This window comes from Manis javanica, chromosome 10, assembly GCF_040802235.1.
Source record: "Manis javanica isolate MJ-LG chromosome 10, MJ_LKY, whole genome shotgun sequence".
NCBI lineage: Eukaryota > Metazoa > Chordata > Mammalia > Pholidota > Manidae > Manis > Manis javanica.
In genome coordinates, this window is record NC_133165.1 from 101227626 (window position 1) to 101244862 (window position 17237).

The 17237-nt window shown below is 33.9% G+C and overlaps 1 protein-coding gene across 2 annotated transcripts in view; it reads right to left on the bottom strand.

Annotated features, from left to right (window-relative positions):
• The window catches only part of NUP37 (nucleoporin 37), a 46362-nt gene that overhangs the window by 16100 nt on the left and 13025 nt on the right, over positions 1-17237 (bottom strand). For both annotated transcript variants that reach the window (XM_017681326.3, XM_037007123.2), the window contains exons 4-5: positions 12923-12995; positions 10564-10658 (exon numbers count right to left, since the gene is read on the bottom strand). In XM_017681326.3, coding sequence (XP_017536815.1) covers positions 10564-10658; positions 12923-12995 — 168 coding nt within the window. The remainder of the gene's footprint in view (positions 1-10563; positions 10659-12922; positions 12996-17237) is intronic.

Consider the following 17237-nt stretch of genomic DNA (forward strand, 5'->3'; position numbering starts at 1 on the left):
GTTTGAAATATATTCACAAATAAGATTAGATAAATTTTCCTTAAAAAATAGTCTACTAAGCAAGTAGTATTAATGTACTAGTACTTTAATAATAAAAAAAAAATGGATAACTAGAAATGTTACTGACCCAAGAATAAGAATTAGAGGGGTGAAAATGAGAGATAAATGCATATGTTTATTATCTGACCCTTCAATGATTAAAAATAATAAGTCAATGATGAAAAATAGAGTCAATGATCACTATGTGTTTTGGAGGGGAGAGAAAGTGGCCTGTTTCAAATGTTAACACTAATAAGCCAATTATACCATACAAAAAGTGATCTACTATTTTTATTTTCATCAAGCCTTGGAAGGGTTAAAAAAATCTGATAAACTTACATACTTCATTTTGCTTTTTAAAATTATAAACAAACCCAGCAGAAATTATAAGTTTATAATCACGGAAATGAGAAACTATTTGAGGCCACCCCAGAGGAAAATTAACATCTTATTTAACTTACATAGAAAAACATAGATTCCTGAAGGATAGGAATTGTGAGAAATTCTGTCACATTTAAAAACAAGCCTTAAAATTAAACTCTCAACTGCAAAGAAATACCATATGGGAGTTTTCAAACAGATTATATGTAATGATTTCATCTTCAAGGAATTCAGAGTAAAAAGACTTTTCCTTTAGCTAACATAAATACCAGCAATACTACTTAGGAAATATTAGCATTTCATTACTTTCAAGAAAAATTTTGATAAACTTTACAACTTAACATTTGACTGTATGCTATAAATGAGGGGAGGTACTTATCAGTCACATAAACGCACTTTCAAAATAAGCCTGAAAAACGTTTATGGATATGATTCTCATTTACACAATTCACTTATGGCAACCACATGAGGGCCACATAAAGCAAGCTTAAATTACAGCAATCACTGATTTGGTAGTAAGCTTTGTGAAGTACTGGTTGTATTTCATCTACAAGGGCATGTGAGAGAGAACAAAGAATTGAATATACTAGAGAGTCATATTACCAGTATATGATCATATAAAATTTCAGGAAATTCTTTCATCACTTTATAACTTTTACTCTATTATAATCTTTCATTAACATACTATTTCCTTGCAATAAATTTTAAAAGGGCTGCAAATGTGATGCACAGGTTTTAGTATAATTTTTGAATAGTTTCTATAAAGACTCAAGATCCTTATGTTCCATTAGCTGGAGGTAAACGTTATTACAAAGCTCAACACAAACTATTTATTTTATCCCATTCTGAAAGCTCTTGTTAGAACTATGCAATAAGTGATCTTGATTCAAAATGTTAAAATTAGAGGGAACTTTAAAGACAAATAGAAAACTTTATTTTTGGAATTACTTAACCATAACATTATAATAAGTAATATAAACTCTCCTGATTTCATTTTTTACCTTGAATTATTTGCCCGGTTTATTAGCTCCAAAAGGGGGGATTAACCTCCTAAGAAGTGCTTCATTGGCCTACCTTCAAAAGGTTCTCAGATCCCTTATTTTTCTGCTTCCTACAAGGACTATTTTTAAGGGGTTCACCTATCTTGTGATCCCAATTGGGTTGGAAATCCGGGAGGAACATTTTATCTTAACTATGATTTTGAAGACTCTCAAATACACAAATAAAGGTAATACAGAAAGAATTGAGCTAGCATGAGGTACACAGAAGACCTTTGATAAATACTATTTTTCCTCTTGTAAAATATAGCTTAGTTAATTTAGTATCCTTTAACCAGTGATTTGGTTATATTCCTAAAAAGTTTTTTTATTCTCTTATTTTTATATCCCACTCCTTCTCCCACTTCTTATAAAAAATGATGACAGCTAGAACATGACAACTACTAATATCCCACGTTTTATAGGCAAAATGAATGGCACATTACATGTCTCTTGTTTTGGTCTTAAACTAAGAATTTCTTGTTTTCTGGGAGCCAATTTTCCTTCACCATAAATTTTATCTAATATTTTAAAAGACTTGGTGGGGGTGGGGGAAGGAAAGGGATTCACTTCTGACATCTTTTGTAGTTATGTGGAGTCCTGGGTCTTCTACTTCTTTTGTATCCCCTAAAGTACTAAATGTTGGCTATACTAAACGTTTAATAAATACTTGTTGATCTGACTTGTTCTTACGGGACGGTACTGTTTTTAATATACAAGAACATCTGTTATTTGGCACTGACTGGGAATGAGATGTTCTGCATTAGTGAGCTTTTAAAATAATAGGTTAACCCATTAAATACTTAAACACAATGTTTACCTTTTTTGGATATAGGGAATACATCTTTCTAATGAATATGCGCTTATTTACCTCTCAAGTATTATAATAACTTTAACCTTCTTTTGATAATTCTGGGCCAGAACTATGAACATTGGTATTTACAATTTCCTGTGCATATGCATATACATACTTGTACACACCTTTATTTGTGTATCTATGTGTGTATACATGTATGTATATATGTATATTGTGTAAAGTGGACTTGATGAGGGACCATAAAGAAAATGGTGTGGAACACGAGGCTGAATGAGTAAGCAATCCCATGACTTACTTGGGAATTTCTTTATCACATCCCCGATCAAACGCTTTGGAAATTGCATTGTCTTTATAAACATGTAGTGACAGATTCCAAATTGTATTCATTCCTTTGCCCACTCAGTCACTGAGTATCTTCCACAAGGAGACTTACAGGTGCTGTGATGACTCTAAGGTAGTAAAGCATGGCTAACCTTGCAAATTACCTTATTAGTGAAAGGCCAGAGCAGCCTACTCTAGAATCATTTTCTGCATCCTCTAAAAAAATCTTTATTTTTCTTCTTGCTCTGAAAACCGGGCTAATGAAGTATAAACAAGGAACATGACATCTTCATTTCAAGAAAAGGTACTTGAGTTAAGCAAAGGTATTTTTCAAAAATGATTAATTCTTCAAAAGCAGAAGATAAGACCTTCTATACACACAGTATAAGAATAATTCTATCAATTTTATTAAGCCCTATATAATGCCTGATTTAGATCAGAACACAAAGGTTATATGAACATCTTCTTTTCAAGAATATAAAACTTCTTAAAGAATCTTAAAGTAGAGACAGTTTCATGTAGTGTTTCAGAGCCAGATTGCCTGGAATCCTCATTTGTAAAAAGGCAATAATAAGAGAACCTACCATATAAGGTTTTTGAGGATTAAATGAATTCATATAAAGCACTTACAATAGTGCCTGTTCACATATTATTATCTAAATCAGTGATACTCAATTGGGGGTGGTTCTATCACCTAGGAGGCATTTTTAATGGTCTTAATGATTGCGGTGCTACAAACAATTAGTGGATGAGGACCATGGATGCTAGACATTCTACATGACCTGAATGTCAGAGTGGAAATCAGAAATACCTCAAAAGGTAGAGGACATTTCAAGATAGGAGGTAAGTGTTGCAGTCTTTGTTAGTACTCCATCTCATGGCATAACAGTGAATTATTTTTTGATACCATCCATATAAAAACTGGCTAATTTGCAAGAATATCATCTTTCCTTATTTTTTTCAACTTGACATCCTATAATTTTTCTTGTCACGTTATTTCTATTTTTATTAACATTATTTCCCTCTTTCACGTGTCATATTTAATGTTTTTCTATTACTGCTGACATGAGTTTTTATTTCATAACTATAGTTTTACTCAGGGCTATGACACTGCAGAACTCCAGATGGCACTATTTACATGGTACTCCATGCAACCGTATCCCTGAAATTTTGCAAGTATGCAGCCTTGCCTCTGCCTTACATTTTCCTGTTATCTTATTTTTCTGATATTCAAATGTATTCATTATAAAGAAGGACAAAGACTACCTCATTATGTCTTCTTACGTAGTCATATTTGAGTATATGCACTGCTATTCTCTAACAATTTTTTTTAATAGAAATGCATGGTACAATGAAGGCATAATTTTTATAATTATAGATCTTGATAGGTTATATTTTATGTGAGTTTCACAAGATTTTATAGTAGGCATTATAAAATATTTGTTTAAAAAAAGGGAGTATTGGGACTGATAAAGAATTGCTGACTTAAATGAACACTCAGTTTTCTAGTAAACTTGCACAGATTACAGAATATTAAAGCTAGATGGACTCTTAGATAAAATTTAACCCATCATCTTCTATAACAACATTTCATACTATGAGTATGAGTATGGTTCCTAGTTTGAATTAATGAAGTTACAGTATGTAGAGAAAACCTAAAATATTCTTAGACACGAATACCATCTTCTTAGAGTTTGAAAACTGTCACTCAGGCAGAAGAATGAGTGAGTTAAAAGTACAGCTACTAGAGCCAGACTAGACTGCCTGATATTCTTGCTCCTCTACTTAACAGCTATGTCTCTTTCTACAGATTATTTAGCCTCTCTATGCCTTTATCCTCATGTCCCTGTCTTGGAAAACGAGGATAAAAAGAGTATCTGTCTCAGAGTTATTGTAAAGGTTAAATGTATTTTACATAGGTAAGGTGGTGTTATTATATACTAAAGCACTCAAAATATTTAGTAATATTTACTTATTAAAACGGTAACTCATTTATAGAAAATAAGATACCTTTGTGAGTCTTAAAAATGCCCGAAATGGTTCTGAAATGATTATTCATAGGTATAAAAATAAACTAGTGATTACTGAGTACCTAACACAGTATCTGGCACATAGGAGACATTTCAGATTTGCTGACTGAATGAGCCAGTCTATAAACCAATTTATTCTCTGTACACATATTTGTTCTCTACAAAGACAAACAAATGACAAGTTTTTAATGGATAGCTTGATATGCTAGTATAAGTGAGAACTTCATTCTCTCTGATTCAGAATAAGGCAATTTTTAATAAAATACATAAATTTTATCGACTTGTTGAGGGGATAGATTGTTTTGAAATGGTGTTCCTAAGGCCATTAATCTCCTAGCTGATTATAATATTATGCTTCTATTGGAAATGAAAGTTAAACATCAGAAAGTACACATAAAACAAAATAATGAATTTATTTTACAAATTATTTTTTTAAGTTGGTACTAAGTCAGAGAACTATTCCTTCTGCTCTTTATAGTACAAAATGTTAAGAATCTGTACTGAAGACTGCCCCATGATTTGTCTCTTTTGTTATATATATGTGATACTATTCTTTTTCACAGGCTATATTTTTTCCATAATAAAGCTTAGTATTTAAAATATTTATTCACTTATTTTTCTTTTTTCTTTTATTTTAAAGTGTACAATGCAGGAGCACTTAATACATTCAAAATGTTGTGGAAACATCATCACTACTTAGTTTCAGAAAATTACCATTTTCCCAGAAGGCAACACCATACCCACTCAGCAGTCACTCCTATTCTTTCTTTTCCCCAGTTCCTGGCAACCACGATCTGTTTTTTTTTTTTTTATTTTGATGGATTTGCTTATTTTGGAGATTTTATATAAATGGAATCACAGAATATCTTACATAGTTTCTTTGCCTTGGCATAATATTTTGTTTCATCTATCTATCTGTACTTCATTCCTTTTTATAGCTGAATATTTCAATGCATGGACTTAACATATTTTGTTTATCCATTCATTCATTGATGGACATCTGGGTTGTTTCTACACCTTACAAAATTTTGTTGAACAGCTGTTTTTAATTTTTTTGGGTATATACCTAGGAGTGGAATTGCTGGGTTTCATGGTTAACTTTCAGAGGAACCGCCAAACTGTTTCCACAGTGGCGGCACCATTTTACATTTCTACTAATAAAGTAGGAAGGTTACAATTTCTTACATTCTTGTCAATGCTTCTTATTTTGTTTTTGTTTTTTTGTTTGTTTGTTAATAGCTGTCCCAGTCAGTGTGAAGTAGTATTTCATTGCACTTTTGATTTGCATTTCCTTAATAACTGATGATATTCGGCATCTTTTCATGTGCTTGTTGGCTATTTGTGTATCTTTGGAGAACTGTCTATTCAAGTCCTTTGCCCATTTTTAAACTGGGTTGTTTGTCTCTTTTACTGTTGAATTATAAGAGTTCTTTATATATTTTGGATATGAGACCTTTATCAGATATACGATTTCAAATATTTTCTCCCTATCTATGAGTTATCTTTTCATTCTCTTGAGGGTGTCCTCTGGTGCCCCAAAGTTTAAATTGAATGAAGCCCAATTTTATGTGTTTTTGTTGCTGCTGTTGTATGTGCTTTTGGTGTCATATCTGAGAAACTGTTGCCAAATCCAAGGTCATTAAGATTTGCCACTGTATCTTCTTCTAAGTGTTTCCTAATTTTAGCTAGATGCTGAGGATTTTTGCATCTATATTTATAAGGGATACTTGTCTGCAGTTTTCTTTTCTTGTGATGTCTCTGTCTGGCTTTGTTAACAGGGTAATCCTGGCTTTATATAATGATTTAGATAGTGTTCCCTCCTCTTCTATTTTCTGGAAGCATTTGAGAGACTGCTATCAATTCTTTAAATTCTGGTAGAATTCACCATTGGAGCATTTTGTCCTGGGATTTCTTTGTGGGGAAGTTTTTGGTTACTGATTCAAACTTTTTGTGATAGGTCTTTTCAGATTTTTTATCTGTCTCTCATTATATATTTTGAGTTGTGGCAGTTTTGTATTTCTGGGAATTTCTCCATTTCATCTAGGATACCTAATTTGTTGGTGTTTAATGGTTCATAGTATTCCCTTATAATCGTTTTTCTTTCTGTAAGGTTGGTAATAATGTTCCTGTTTTTACTGATTTTACTATTGGAGTGTGTTCCTTTTATTTTGTCTAGCCAAAGGCTTGCCAATTTGATATCTTTTCAAATAACCAATTTTTGGTGTCACTGATTCTACTGTTTTCTATTTTCTATTTCATTTATCTCTGGTCTCTAATCTTTATTATGGTTGACCCCTGAACAATGCAGTGGTTAGGGGCACTGTCTCCTGTGCAGAAAATCTGAGTACAGCTTTTGACTCCCCCAAAACGTAACTTCAGATTCACAAAGAATTGAAAAGTAGAAAAGAAATAGGATGACTACAGAGTCCAACAGAGAAGAGAGCACAGAGGGCAAATTAGCTCTGCAAGTAGTCCCTAACAAGGTTGACACCTGCCTGCAAGTGTACTAGGCCTGGACTGGGAGGTGCTCACTTTCAAGGGGCAAAGGTTTCTTGCCTCCTTTCTCTGACTTGCCCAACCCTGCTTTAGTTCTTTTGCTCCTTTCAGATCCAAGCATTTCTCTCCAGTCCATATGGCTAAAGTAGTGCAAATAACACCAGGGTCATGGGTTTGATCCCCCTATGGGCCACTACATATGTACAATACTTTTCTTTTTCATTTCTATCAACCACATCACCTATGGAATCTGCTGCCTTATATCCAATTACATATACTGTATATTATGGAAAAAACCCTGCATATAAGTGGACCCACGCAGTTCAAACCTGTGCTGTTTAAGGGCCAACAGGATTTCCTTTCTTCTGCTAGCTTTGGATTTCTTCTGTTCTTTGACTAGCTCTTTAGGTTTAAATTTAGATTATTGATTTGAATTCTTTCTTCTTTTTTTATGTAGGAGTTTGCTGCTATAATTTCCCTCTGAGCACTGCTTTTGCTGTATCCCATAAATTTTGTATGCTGTTTTCATTTCTACTCACCTTGAAGTTTTTTCTAATTTCCCTGTGATTTCTTTTTTGATCCACTGCCTGTTTAAGATTGTGGAATTTAATTTCCACATATTTGTAATTTTCCAGTTTTCCTTTTGTTACTGATTTCTAGTTCATTCCAAAGTAGTCAAGTAAGGTATTTTGTATGATTTCAATCTTTTAAAATTTAGATTTGTTTTGATACTTAACATTGGTTTATTCTGGAGAATGTTCCATGTGCACTTGAGAAGAATGTGTATTCTGATTCCGGAAGGGTTTGGTATATGTCTGTTAGGTATAGCTGGTTTGTAATGGCGTTTAAATCCTCTACTTCCTTACTGACCATCAGTCTAATTATTCTATTTAACATGTCTTTCTTAAGTGTGGTATATAAAACGACTCCCAAAATGACACAAACTTTGACTATGATTGGACAAGGATTCTACGAATGTACCTTTACCACCCATGTGCAAACCCAGACTATTATGACAGGCATTATTTTAGTGATAGGAATGATTCCTGGGATGCAAATGGCTATTTTTTCCTGCTCAAATTGCATGGGTGCCACTAGGCTGGTGTCTTTATTTGTAACTTGGCAATTCTATACTTTGAGTTAATGATGGCAGTTGTACTAAAATGTTTTTCTGTTGTAGTCTATCCCTCAGTATTCCTTCTTTCCTTTGTTACTGTGACAGCGTAAGACACTTCCTACTCTTCCTTACTTTAAACTCCTTGACTTGGCTTATGCCACAGTCCACAGAGAAACTAAGGCAACAATAAACATTTAATGTCTATTAAAACTGGCACATTAATTGTGAGAGTCAAAGTTCTATGTGCCACTTGTACACTTGGCTATTCACTGATGAGCCTTAAATTAGTTGGTACTCACATCTTCTGTTTCTTTTAAAAATGCTACCTGTATTGCTTAGTTTCGGTCCAAGAGGCTTGACTTTAATAGCCACTCACAACTGTCCTTTACTTCTGGTTGGAGAAGGAAGCTGATGAATTCTAAATTTAGCTCCCCAGCTATTGCTACAATGATGTTATCACCCCCCATTATCAGTGGCTTACAAAAATAAGTATAAATTTCTTGTTCATGGGTCTGTGGGAAGCTCTCTTTCATAATGCCAGATCGGTCCCTATCTGCTCCAGGTGTTTCATTCTGGGACCAGTAGTTACCTAGGATATACTCATCTTATCAGAAGACAGAGGACAGTCAGTCAAGATGAACCAGGTAAAGCATTTAAAATGTCTGTTTGCATCATACTTGCTAACATTACATTGGTATAAACAACTCACACAGCTCGGCCCAACGGACTGGGAAAATCTCTTCTTTTGATGGAATGGGGGAAAGGAGAGTAAGTATTTGCTGAACAAAACGCCATCAATGACAGTCTAACAAAATAAGACAGTTAAGGGCAATGCAGTGAGTTTTTTAAAAAGTTAAATTTATTTAAATTAAAGGACTTACTCTGAACTGAAGGCCTTTCTCCTTTTTAGAGTAATAATTTTAAAAAAATGATGGCAACAATAGAAGGCAGCAGACCTTGTAAAATTCTTATTACTTGACAAAATAAAAAGTTGGCAACCCTCTGTCATTTCTCCAAATTTTAGGACAATTTACTAGTCTACAAAAATCTCAACATCTACTACAAGCAAAAAAAATAATCACAGACCACTGAATGTAATCCCAGGTCTCTCTGGCTGTTGTTCACTATTAGGAGGCTATTCCTTGGCTTGCAAGACACTCATTTTTCCCTTCTCAAGTTTCATTATTCCAAATGCTCATGATTAGGAAAGTCCACGTGTTAGAGAACTAAAATGTCATTATTTATATCTAGTGCTCTAATCTAACTTTTACTCTAATAATGGTTCCATTAACTCTTCAGGTTTCTATACAAATTTGGTTTTGTAACACTTGGGGCCCTAGAATCTTAATGCCATATAAATATTTGATGTCTCTGATATGAAAATTTTAACAGGCAGTACATAAAGAATAATGGCCTATGACTGTAACTTTAAAAAGATGAGCTATAAGGAAGATTAAAATTTAAAAAGTAGTTAGTGGCTTTACTTCCAATGTGAAAAGACATGTATTTAATAGTTTTATACATATACAAGTATTTATGAATATTAATGATTTTGGCTTAGCCTTACCAAAAGTTAGAAATATGCAGAACAGCAGAGCAGTTTTTTTCCCACTCACAGCACTGTTACAGCAAACGAAGCAATGGCACTCTGCTAATGACTGATTTACTCACCTCACTCCTGACTCCTCAGCTTATTTCCACCCCCTACTCTTACTCTTCATCTTGTTCTTTACTTGTAATATTTTCCCGCTTTAGACCCTTTTAAAATGATAGCTATCTCATCCATTCCAAACTAGGCGGTGGGGTGGAAGAACATGATATTGAAATGTATTACATCTACAGAAAACCTTATATAGAGACTCTCAAATTTGTCAAAACACTAAATTTCCCATGAGTCGTCCTTAGGCAAATGAGATTTCACAATTCATTATTAAAACACTAACTTAGCAGACAGGATCTGTGAAGTAACTTCACAATATGGAAACTGCCTTTTATTATCCTACTGATATTGTCCAATATTGGAGAATTTGATCCAATATATATTTAGATACCACGAATGTGCAAAGCTAAACTAAGAGGCAGAGAGGTACCCAGGAAATCAGCAGGGAAGCAGGGAAGTTTCCATTAACTGGGATTAGAACTCAGCTCACCAGTTTTGAAACTCACATTTGTGTCACACTTACAAGTTAAATGAAGTATGCTTTTTTTTTACAATTTCTTGTAGAGTATATAGAAGTTGCATTTTTTTTCTAATTTTTAAAATGTGATTTTCATTAAAATACGATGAAAATTTAAAAAAATGTGTTTGTAAAATAAGCAACATACCGGCAGGTATGATCATCACTCACACTTGCAATTTCTTGGCCTTCTTTGGGATCAAACACCAGACCATTAATGAAATCGGAATGGCCCTCTAAAACCTGACATAAAGAGAAAAGTTAGTAAGAACACAGAAAAATAATCTACAATATTCTTACCTAATATTTTTATTTCACTGCCTTAAAAGCTTTCACTGCATGCTTCTCTTTTCTATAAATATTTCTTAAGCAAACTGCTATTTTTAAAGCATGACTTATACACCTACTTTTCTGGAAGGTTTATCTTGGAAAGAAGCTGATCATTCAACACACTGCTAATAGCTTGATCTTTCTTTTCTGGTATGCATTTGTTACAAAAACACACACGCTTTTTTACTGTACCTGTCCTCATATTACCTCCTTTCTCACTTATTACATAAAGCTCGAACAAAAATTAAACCTAGAACTTTCTAGGGGCACTGAGATAGAGTCCCTCTTGACTTTTTACCTCACACCTGTTGCTCTGCACACTCACTGCTACCTAATAAACACACAGTATGGACTTCACCTTCTAGGGGCTTTCCTCACTTGGCAATGTTCCAGCCCTGTAGCCGGCTGGTATTATAAGCCTATAATCACAACAACCCAGAAATCCTGGCCGTAGAAGGAACAAACAGGAAGTTACAAGGCGGAGATTATGTGAGCAGGCAAGGTTTAATTAGTATGAATCTTTATAATTGAAATCCTAAACAGACTTACTGGTTATTTGAATATTTTAATGCATATTGTTCTCAGATCTTCCTTTCCTTCCAAAAAGTCAAATTTGATCTCAGTTCTAAGATTAATAAAGCAGTTCTATTTGGTACTGTGTACTACTAGAAATGTATCATAAGAATATAAAGGACTTGATTCAAACACTCCTCTGTAACTAACAAACCCAGGTGCTCCGAATCATTCTCCAAAGCTTGTGTCACAGTCCACAAACTAAAGTAACAATAAATATTTAATGTCTATTATAACTAGAACATTAATTCTGAGGGTCAAAATTTTATGTGCCATTTGTACACTTGGCTATTCACTGATCCAGCCTTAATATATACAGTATAGTGTATTATTGCACAACTGTATAGAGCCCCATCATATATGACATAGAGCATAATTTTTATTATTTTCTAAATGATTGGAGAGGTTTACAGTTTATCTTTGTTTATAACATTATTCATGTTTTTTATTTACTAGAAAGTCAAGAAGGCAATACTCTTCTTATAAAAAATGTGATGGATTTTCAACCCAACTAAGAGCTATTCATTTATACTTCCCAGCTTTATATAGAGTACATATAATCATGTATAAGTTAAAGGTGTATGACATAGTAATTTGATACACGTATACTGTGACATGATTACCACAGTAGGGTTAGTTAATATCTCTAGCACCTCACATGATACCCATTTTTATTTTGAACTATTAGAAAATTAGAATAATTAAGATTTATTCTCTTAGCAACTTTAATGCATATGACACTTGGTTAATTATATGAGTATGATTAACTATACTTACCATGCTGTACATTAGATCCCCAGAACTTACTCATAACTGGAAGTTTGTATCCTTTGATCAATATCTTCCCATTCACCTCACCCTGTAGCCCCTAGAAACCAACATTCTACTCTGTCTGAGTTCAGTTTAAAAAATTTTTTAAAATACGCATGAGATCATACAGTATTCCTTTCTTTGCCTTATTTTACAAGGCTGTTTATTGATAGAAACACATATATAGGGCTTACTAGGTACAAAGCATTGCTCAAAGTATTTTAAAAGAATTATATGAATTAGCTCAGTCAATGCTCATAATCCTATTAGGCAGATGCTATTGATTATCCCCATTTTACAGATAAGGAACTGAGCACAAAGAGACTGGAAACCTGACCAATGACACACACTGTTGCTAAAGTGGTAGAGCAGGCCTTTGAACCCAGGTGGTCTGGCTCCTGCATCGGTGTTCTTAACCTCTTTGCAATTCTGCCTTGCCCTATGCTGTGCAGGCATTCCCTTGAAGCTTGACTCTTATCCTATGTATGCTCATGTCTATTATACTCCTCCTATACTCAACTCTGAATTCCTAATTCTCTCTCATTTGCTGTGCCTATCTAATATTTTAGTAAGTGATATCAGTGTTATAATCTACAGTCCTTACTAAGAACCTAGTTACTATAGAGTAATAATATAGTAACAGTATAATATAAAGTAAATGAGACCCTAAATTACATATATTAAAGATGACCAAAAAGTCATCTAAAGTTGGGTTAAATACAATTAAAAAAGCCAAAAATAATACATGTTTTAAAATTAAACTAAAGATTTTAGAATTATACTTGTCAACATACCTTGTATTCATTTTTATCTTGTAGATCTGAAGTAAATAATCTAATTTTCATATCAGCAGCTGATGTACAAAATCTGGAAGTAAAAAAACAAAAACAACCCATTGTCAGCCTTTGTAAGTGAAAGTCCTCCCCTGCCCTTTTTTTTTGTGGGGCAGAAGTGAGATGTTGTGGCTGTGTTGTGGAAAAACAACTATATAGCCATTCCTGAAAGTAGGAGGCACTTAAAATTTTTGTTGAAGCACACACAAATTAGTATATTCTGGATTTGTCTCTTCATTAATAAGTGGATTTTACTATATTTCACTACATGAATTTAATTTTCTACTTTTTCATTAAAGTATAAAAAGATAGAATTAAAAAGTACCTCCATTTTTAGCTAGGTTAACATTATATATTAAAGATACTGTTACACATCTTTGTCTTTGCCTTCAGTTATTTATAAGCCTTATTTTTTTCTATTCCTCTAAATAAATTAGATGAAAGAAGATAATTGTTTTAGACCTATAAAAGCCAGTATATTTACATCTAATGAAAGTGGGAGAGTTATTTGTAAAACCTTTATTTTAAGATGATTTTTTAGTAGCTCACCAATGTTATTACATTAAGAAACAGAATCTAAGCAATAAAGAACTATTTTTAACTAGTTCACCTTTAATCCTAAAGTTTTGATTCTCAGCATGTCAGGTATGGCTGAGGAGGAAATAGAAATTATTTTATTGAAAAACATTTATTTCTAATTGTTTTTACATAAATGAGTATCATATGGATCTAATTTCTCTAGCTCTGATTAAAGTTAACTATTTTTCCCCCCAAGAAGATTTATTTAAGTAAAATTTAAATAATAAAAGCAAGGTTCCTAAGCTATAGACCTGGATGTATGGGCAGATTTCTGTTACTAGACCTCTTTCAGTGATTTATCAAAAGCCACAGGAAGAAACAGATCAAAGCCAGCTTTGGGAAACTCCATCTCTTGTCCAAGGCTTTCTCAGAGGTGAAACTAGAAGCTGCAGTGAAATAAATAAAGTAGTTATTCTTCCCCAGTTGGGTCTATGCAGTTTTGAAGTATTCACAACCAGGGCTCAAATTTTCCAGTCTTTTGCTTTTTCCTTGAGTTCAGAAGGGAAGACATACAAGCAAAGTGGGTGAAAGATGTGTGTGTGTGTGTGCGTGTGCGTGTGCATGTGTGTGTGACTGGGGATGGAGGGGTCTTAGGAAGTATCCACATTTCCTAGAAACAACACTGAGTAATTAAGAGGCAGCTTCATAGTTTTTCATTTTAGTAGTTTCATTTATATACTTTACAAACATGAAACAAATTTTAATGTGAGTTGTTTTCTAGTAAGGTTCTTTTATATTCACCACGTATTTAATTTCTTTTTCTTTACAGTTTTGAAATTTTTTTGTGGTTACTAAGTTTAACCTTAAAAAACAACTGCGAGGGCTCTCTTGTCCCCTCCTGGCATAAGCCAGGAGCTCTGTCTTCTCACTGTATCTCTTAATAAAAGTCTCTCTGGCTCTCCTAAAAAAAAAAAAAACTGTAGTCAAAAACATAAGATTTGCCATATTCATCATTTTTAAGTGCACACTACAGTAGTGTTAATGCGCATCGTTGTGCAACAGATCTCTAGAACATTTTCATCTTATAAAACTGAAACTCTGTAAGCATTGAACAACTCCCCTCCTTCCCTTTCCCAGCCAGTAGCAACCACTATTTCCTGTTCCCAAGTGACTACATAGGGCTCATGAGTGGTATCATGCAGTATTTGTCTTTTGTGACTGACTCATTTCACTTGGTTAAATGGGTGTGTAAATAGCTCTTTGAGACCCTGCTTCCAATTCTTTTGAGCATATGCCCAGAAGTAGAATTGCTGGGTCATATAGTAATTCTATTTTTAATTTTTTGAAGAACTGCCATAGTGTCTACACCATTTACATTCCCATCAACATCAAACAAGGGTTTTAATTTCTTCACATTTTTGTCGATACTTACTTTGTTTGTTTGACAGTAGCCAACCTATTGTGTGTGGGTGATAATCTCACTGTGGCTTTGATTTGTATTTCCCTAATTAGTGATGCTGAACATCTTTTCATATGCTTGTTGGCTATTTGTGTACTTTTTTGGAGAAATGTCAATTCAAGTTCTTTGCCCATTTTTTAATCAGCTTGTTTGGGTTTTTTTGCTACTTAGTTTTAGGAGTGCCTTATACATTTTGGAGATAACTGTCAGTTTATAGTGCAAATATTTTCTTCCATTTAGCGGGTTCCATTTCACTCTGTTGACTGTTTCCTTTGTTGATTTCCATAGCTTTGTAAAATGTTTTGAAATCAGGACAGGTGAGGCCTCCAGCAGAAATTTTAATTTTTTATTTTTTTTGGCTGTTTGGGATCCTTTGAAATTCCACATAAATATTAGAATTTTTTTTCTATTTCTGCAAATAAGCTTTTTAGCTGACTGTAGTCCTACTCATCTACTTTTGCTTTTGTTGCTTGTGCTTCTGGTGTCATATCAGTGAAATCACCAAGACCAGTGTCAGAGAGCTGTTCCCCTATATTTGTACTTAGGAGTTTTATAGCTCCAGGTCTTTTGATTAGGTCTTTAATTCATCTTTAAAAAATGTAAATACAATTGATACACATATACTGGTTTCAGGTGTACAACATAGTGCTTTAATAATTCTAGATTTCAAAATGCTCACCATGATTAAGTGTAATTATTAATGGTCACCATACAAAGATATTATACTGACTGTATTTCCTATGCTGTACTTTTCATCCCCATGATTTATTTTTTAATTTGAAGCCATACCTCTTTATCCCTACATCTACTTTACACACTCACCAACCCCTCTCCCCTACAGCAACCACAAGTTTGTTCTCTTGTTTATGAGTCTATTTCTGTTTTGTGTGTTCATTTGTTTTACTTAGATTCCATTTAAGTAAAACCATATGGTATGTCTTATTTCACTTAGCATAGTACCCTCTAGGTCCATGCATGTGCAAATATCGGTATTTCATTCCTTTTAAGACTGTGCAATATTCTATTACATAAATGTGCCACATCATCTTTGTCCATTCATCTACTGATGGACACTTAGGTTGCTTCCATATTTTGGCCATTGTAAATAATGTTGCAATAAACATATGGCTAGGTTTTTAATCCATTTGAGTTAATTTTTGTATACAGTATAAGGTAAAGGTCCAACTTATTCTTTTGAATATGGATACCCAATTTTCCCAACACTACTGGTTGAAAAGCCTATTCCTTCCCCATTGTGTATCCTTGACAGCTTTGTCAAAGATCATCTAACCACCTAGGTTAGGATTTGTTTCTGGGTTCCCTACTGTGCTCCAATAGTCTATATGCCTCTCTCTCTTTATGCCAGTATTATAGGGCTTGATTTCCACAGCTTTGTAAAATGCTTTGAAATCAGGACAGGTGAGGTCTCCAGCTTTGTTATTTCCCAAGATTCTTTTTTTGGCTATTTGGGATCCCCTGAAGTTCCACATGAATTTTAGTTTTTTCTTCTTCTTCCATTTCTGCAAAAAATATCGTTGGGGTTTTGATAGGGATTGTACTGAATCTGTAGATTGCTTTGGGTAATATGGACATTTTTACATATTGTCTTCCAATCCATGAACATGGGCTGCATTTCCATTTATTTGTGTCCTCTCCTCTTTAATTTCCTTTGTCATGTTTTGTTGTTCTCAGTGTGCAAGTCCTCTGCCTCCTTGGTTATGTCATGGTTTTCTACAGTGCATAGGAATGTCATATCTGTAGTAGGTTACATAGTGGCCCCCAGAAGATATGCCCAATCCTAAACTCTGGTATTTTTTAATGTGACCTCATTTGGAAACAGGGTTTGCATATGTAATTAAGTTAAGGCTCTCTAGAAGCTCATTGTGAATTTAGGGTAGGCCTTAAATCCACTGATAAATGTCCTTATAAGACACAGAAAAGGTGAAACATGGGAAGGAGATGGGAAGACAGAGGCTGAGAGTAAAGTGGTGCATCAACATGGCAAAGAACATCAAGGACTCGCAGCTGATAGGTAGGGGGAAAAAAAGAGAAAGCTGAAACCCAACCAGGTTCACTTAATAATTTAACTATGGTTCTAATGGTACCTAACATGTTTCTTAAAAATAAAAACAAAAAAACTCTCCTGTTCTACCTTTGGCACAGACACATTATAATAGGTTAGTACTGCCCAAGTTTTGGTATCAAGGACTGGTCTAATTTAGTCTAACATTCCCAGTCTAGGCCAGGCAACTTTCCTTTGGTTCAGTCTTGTCAGTCCAAACACCCTATCCATTCTCA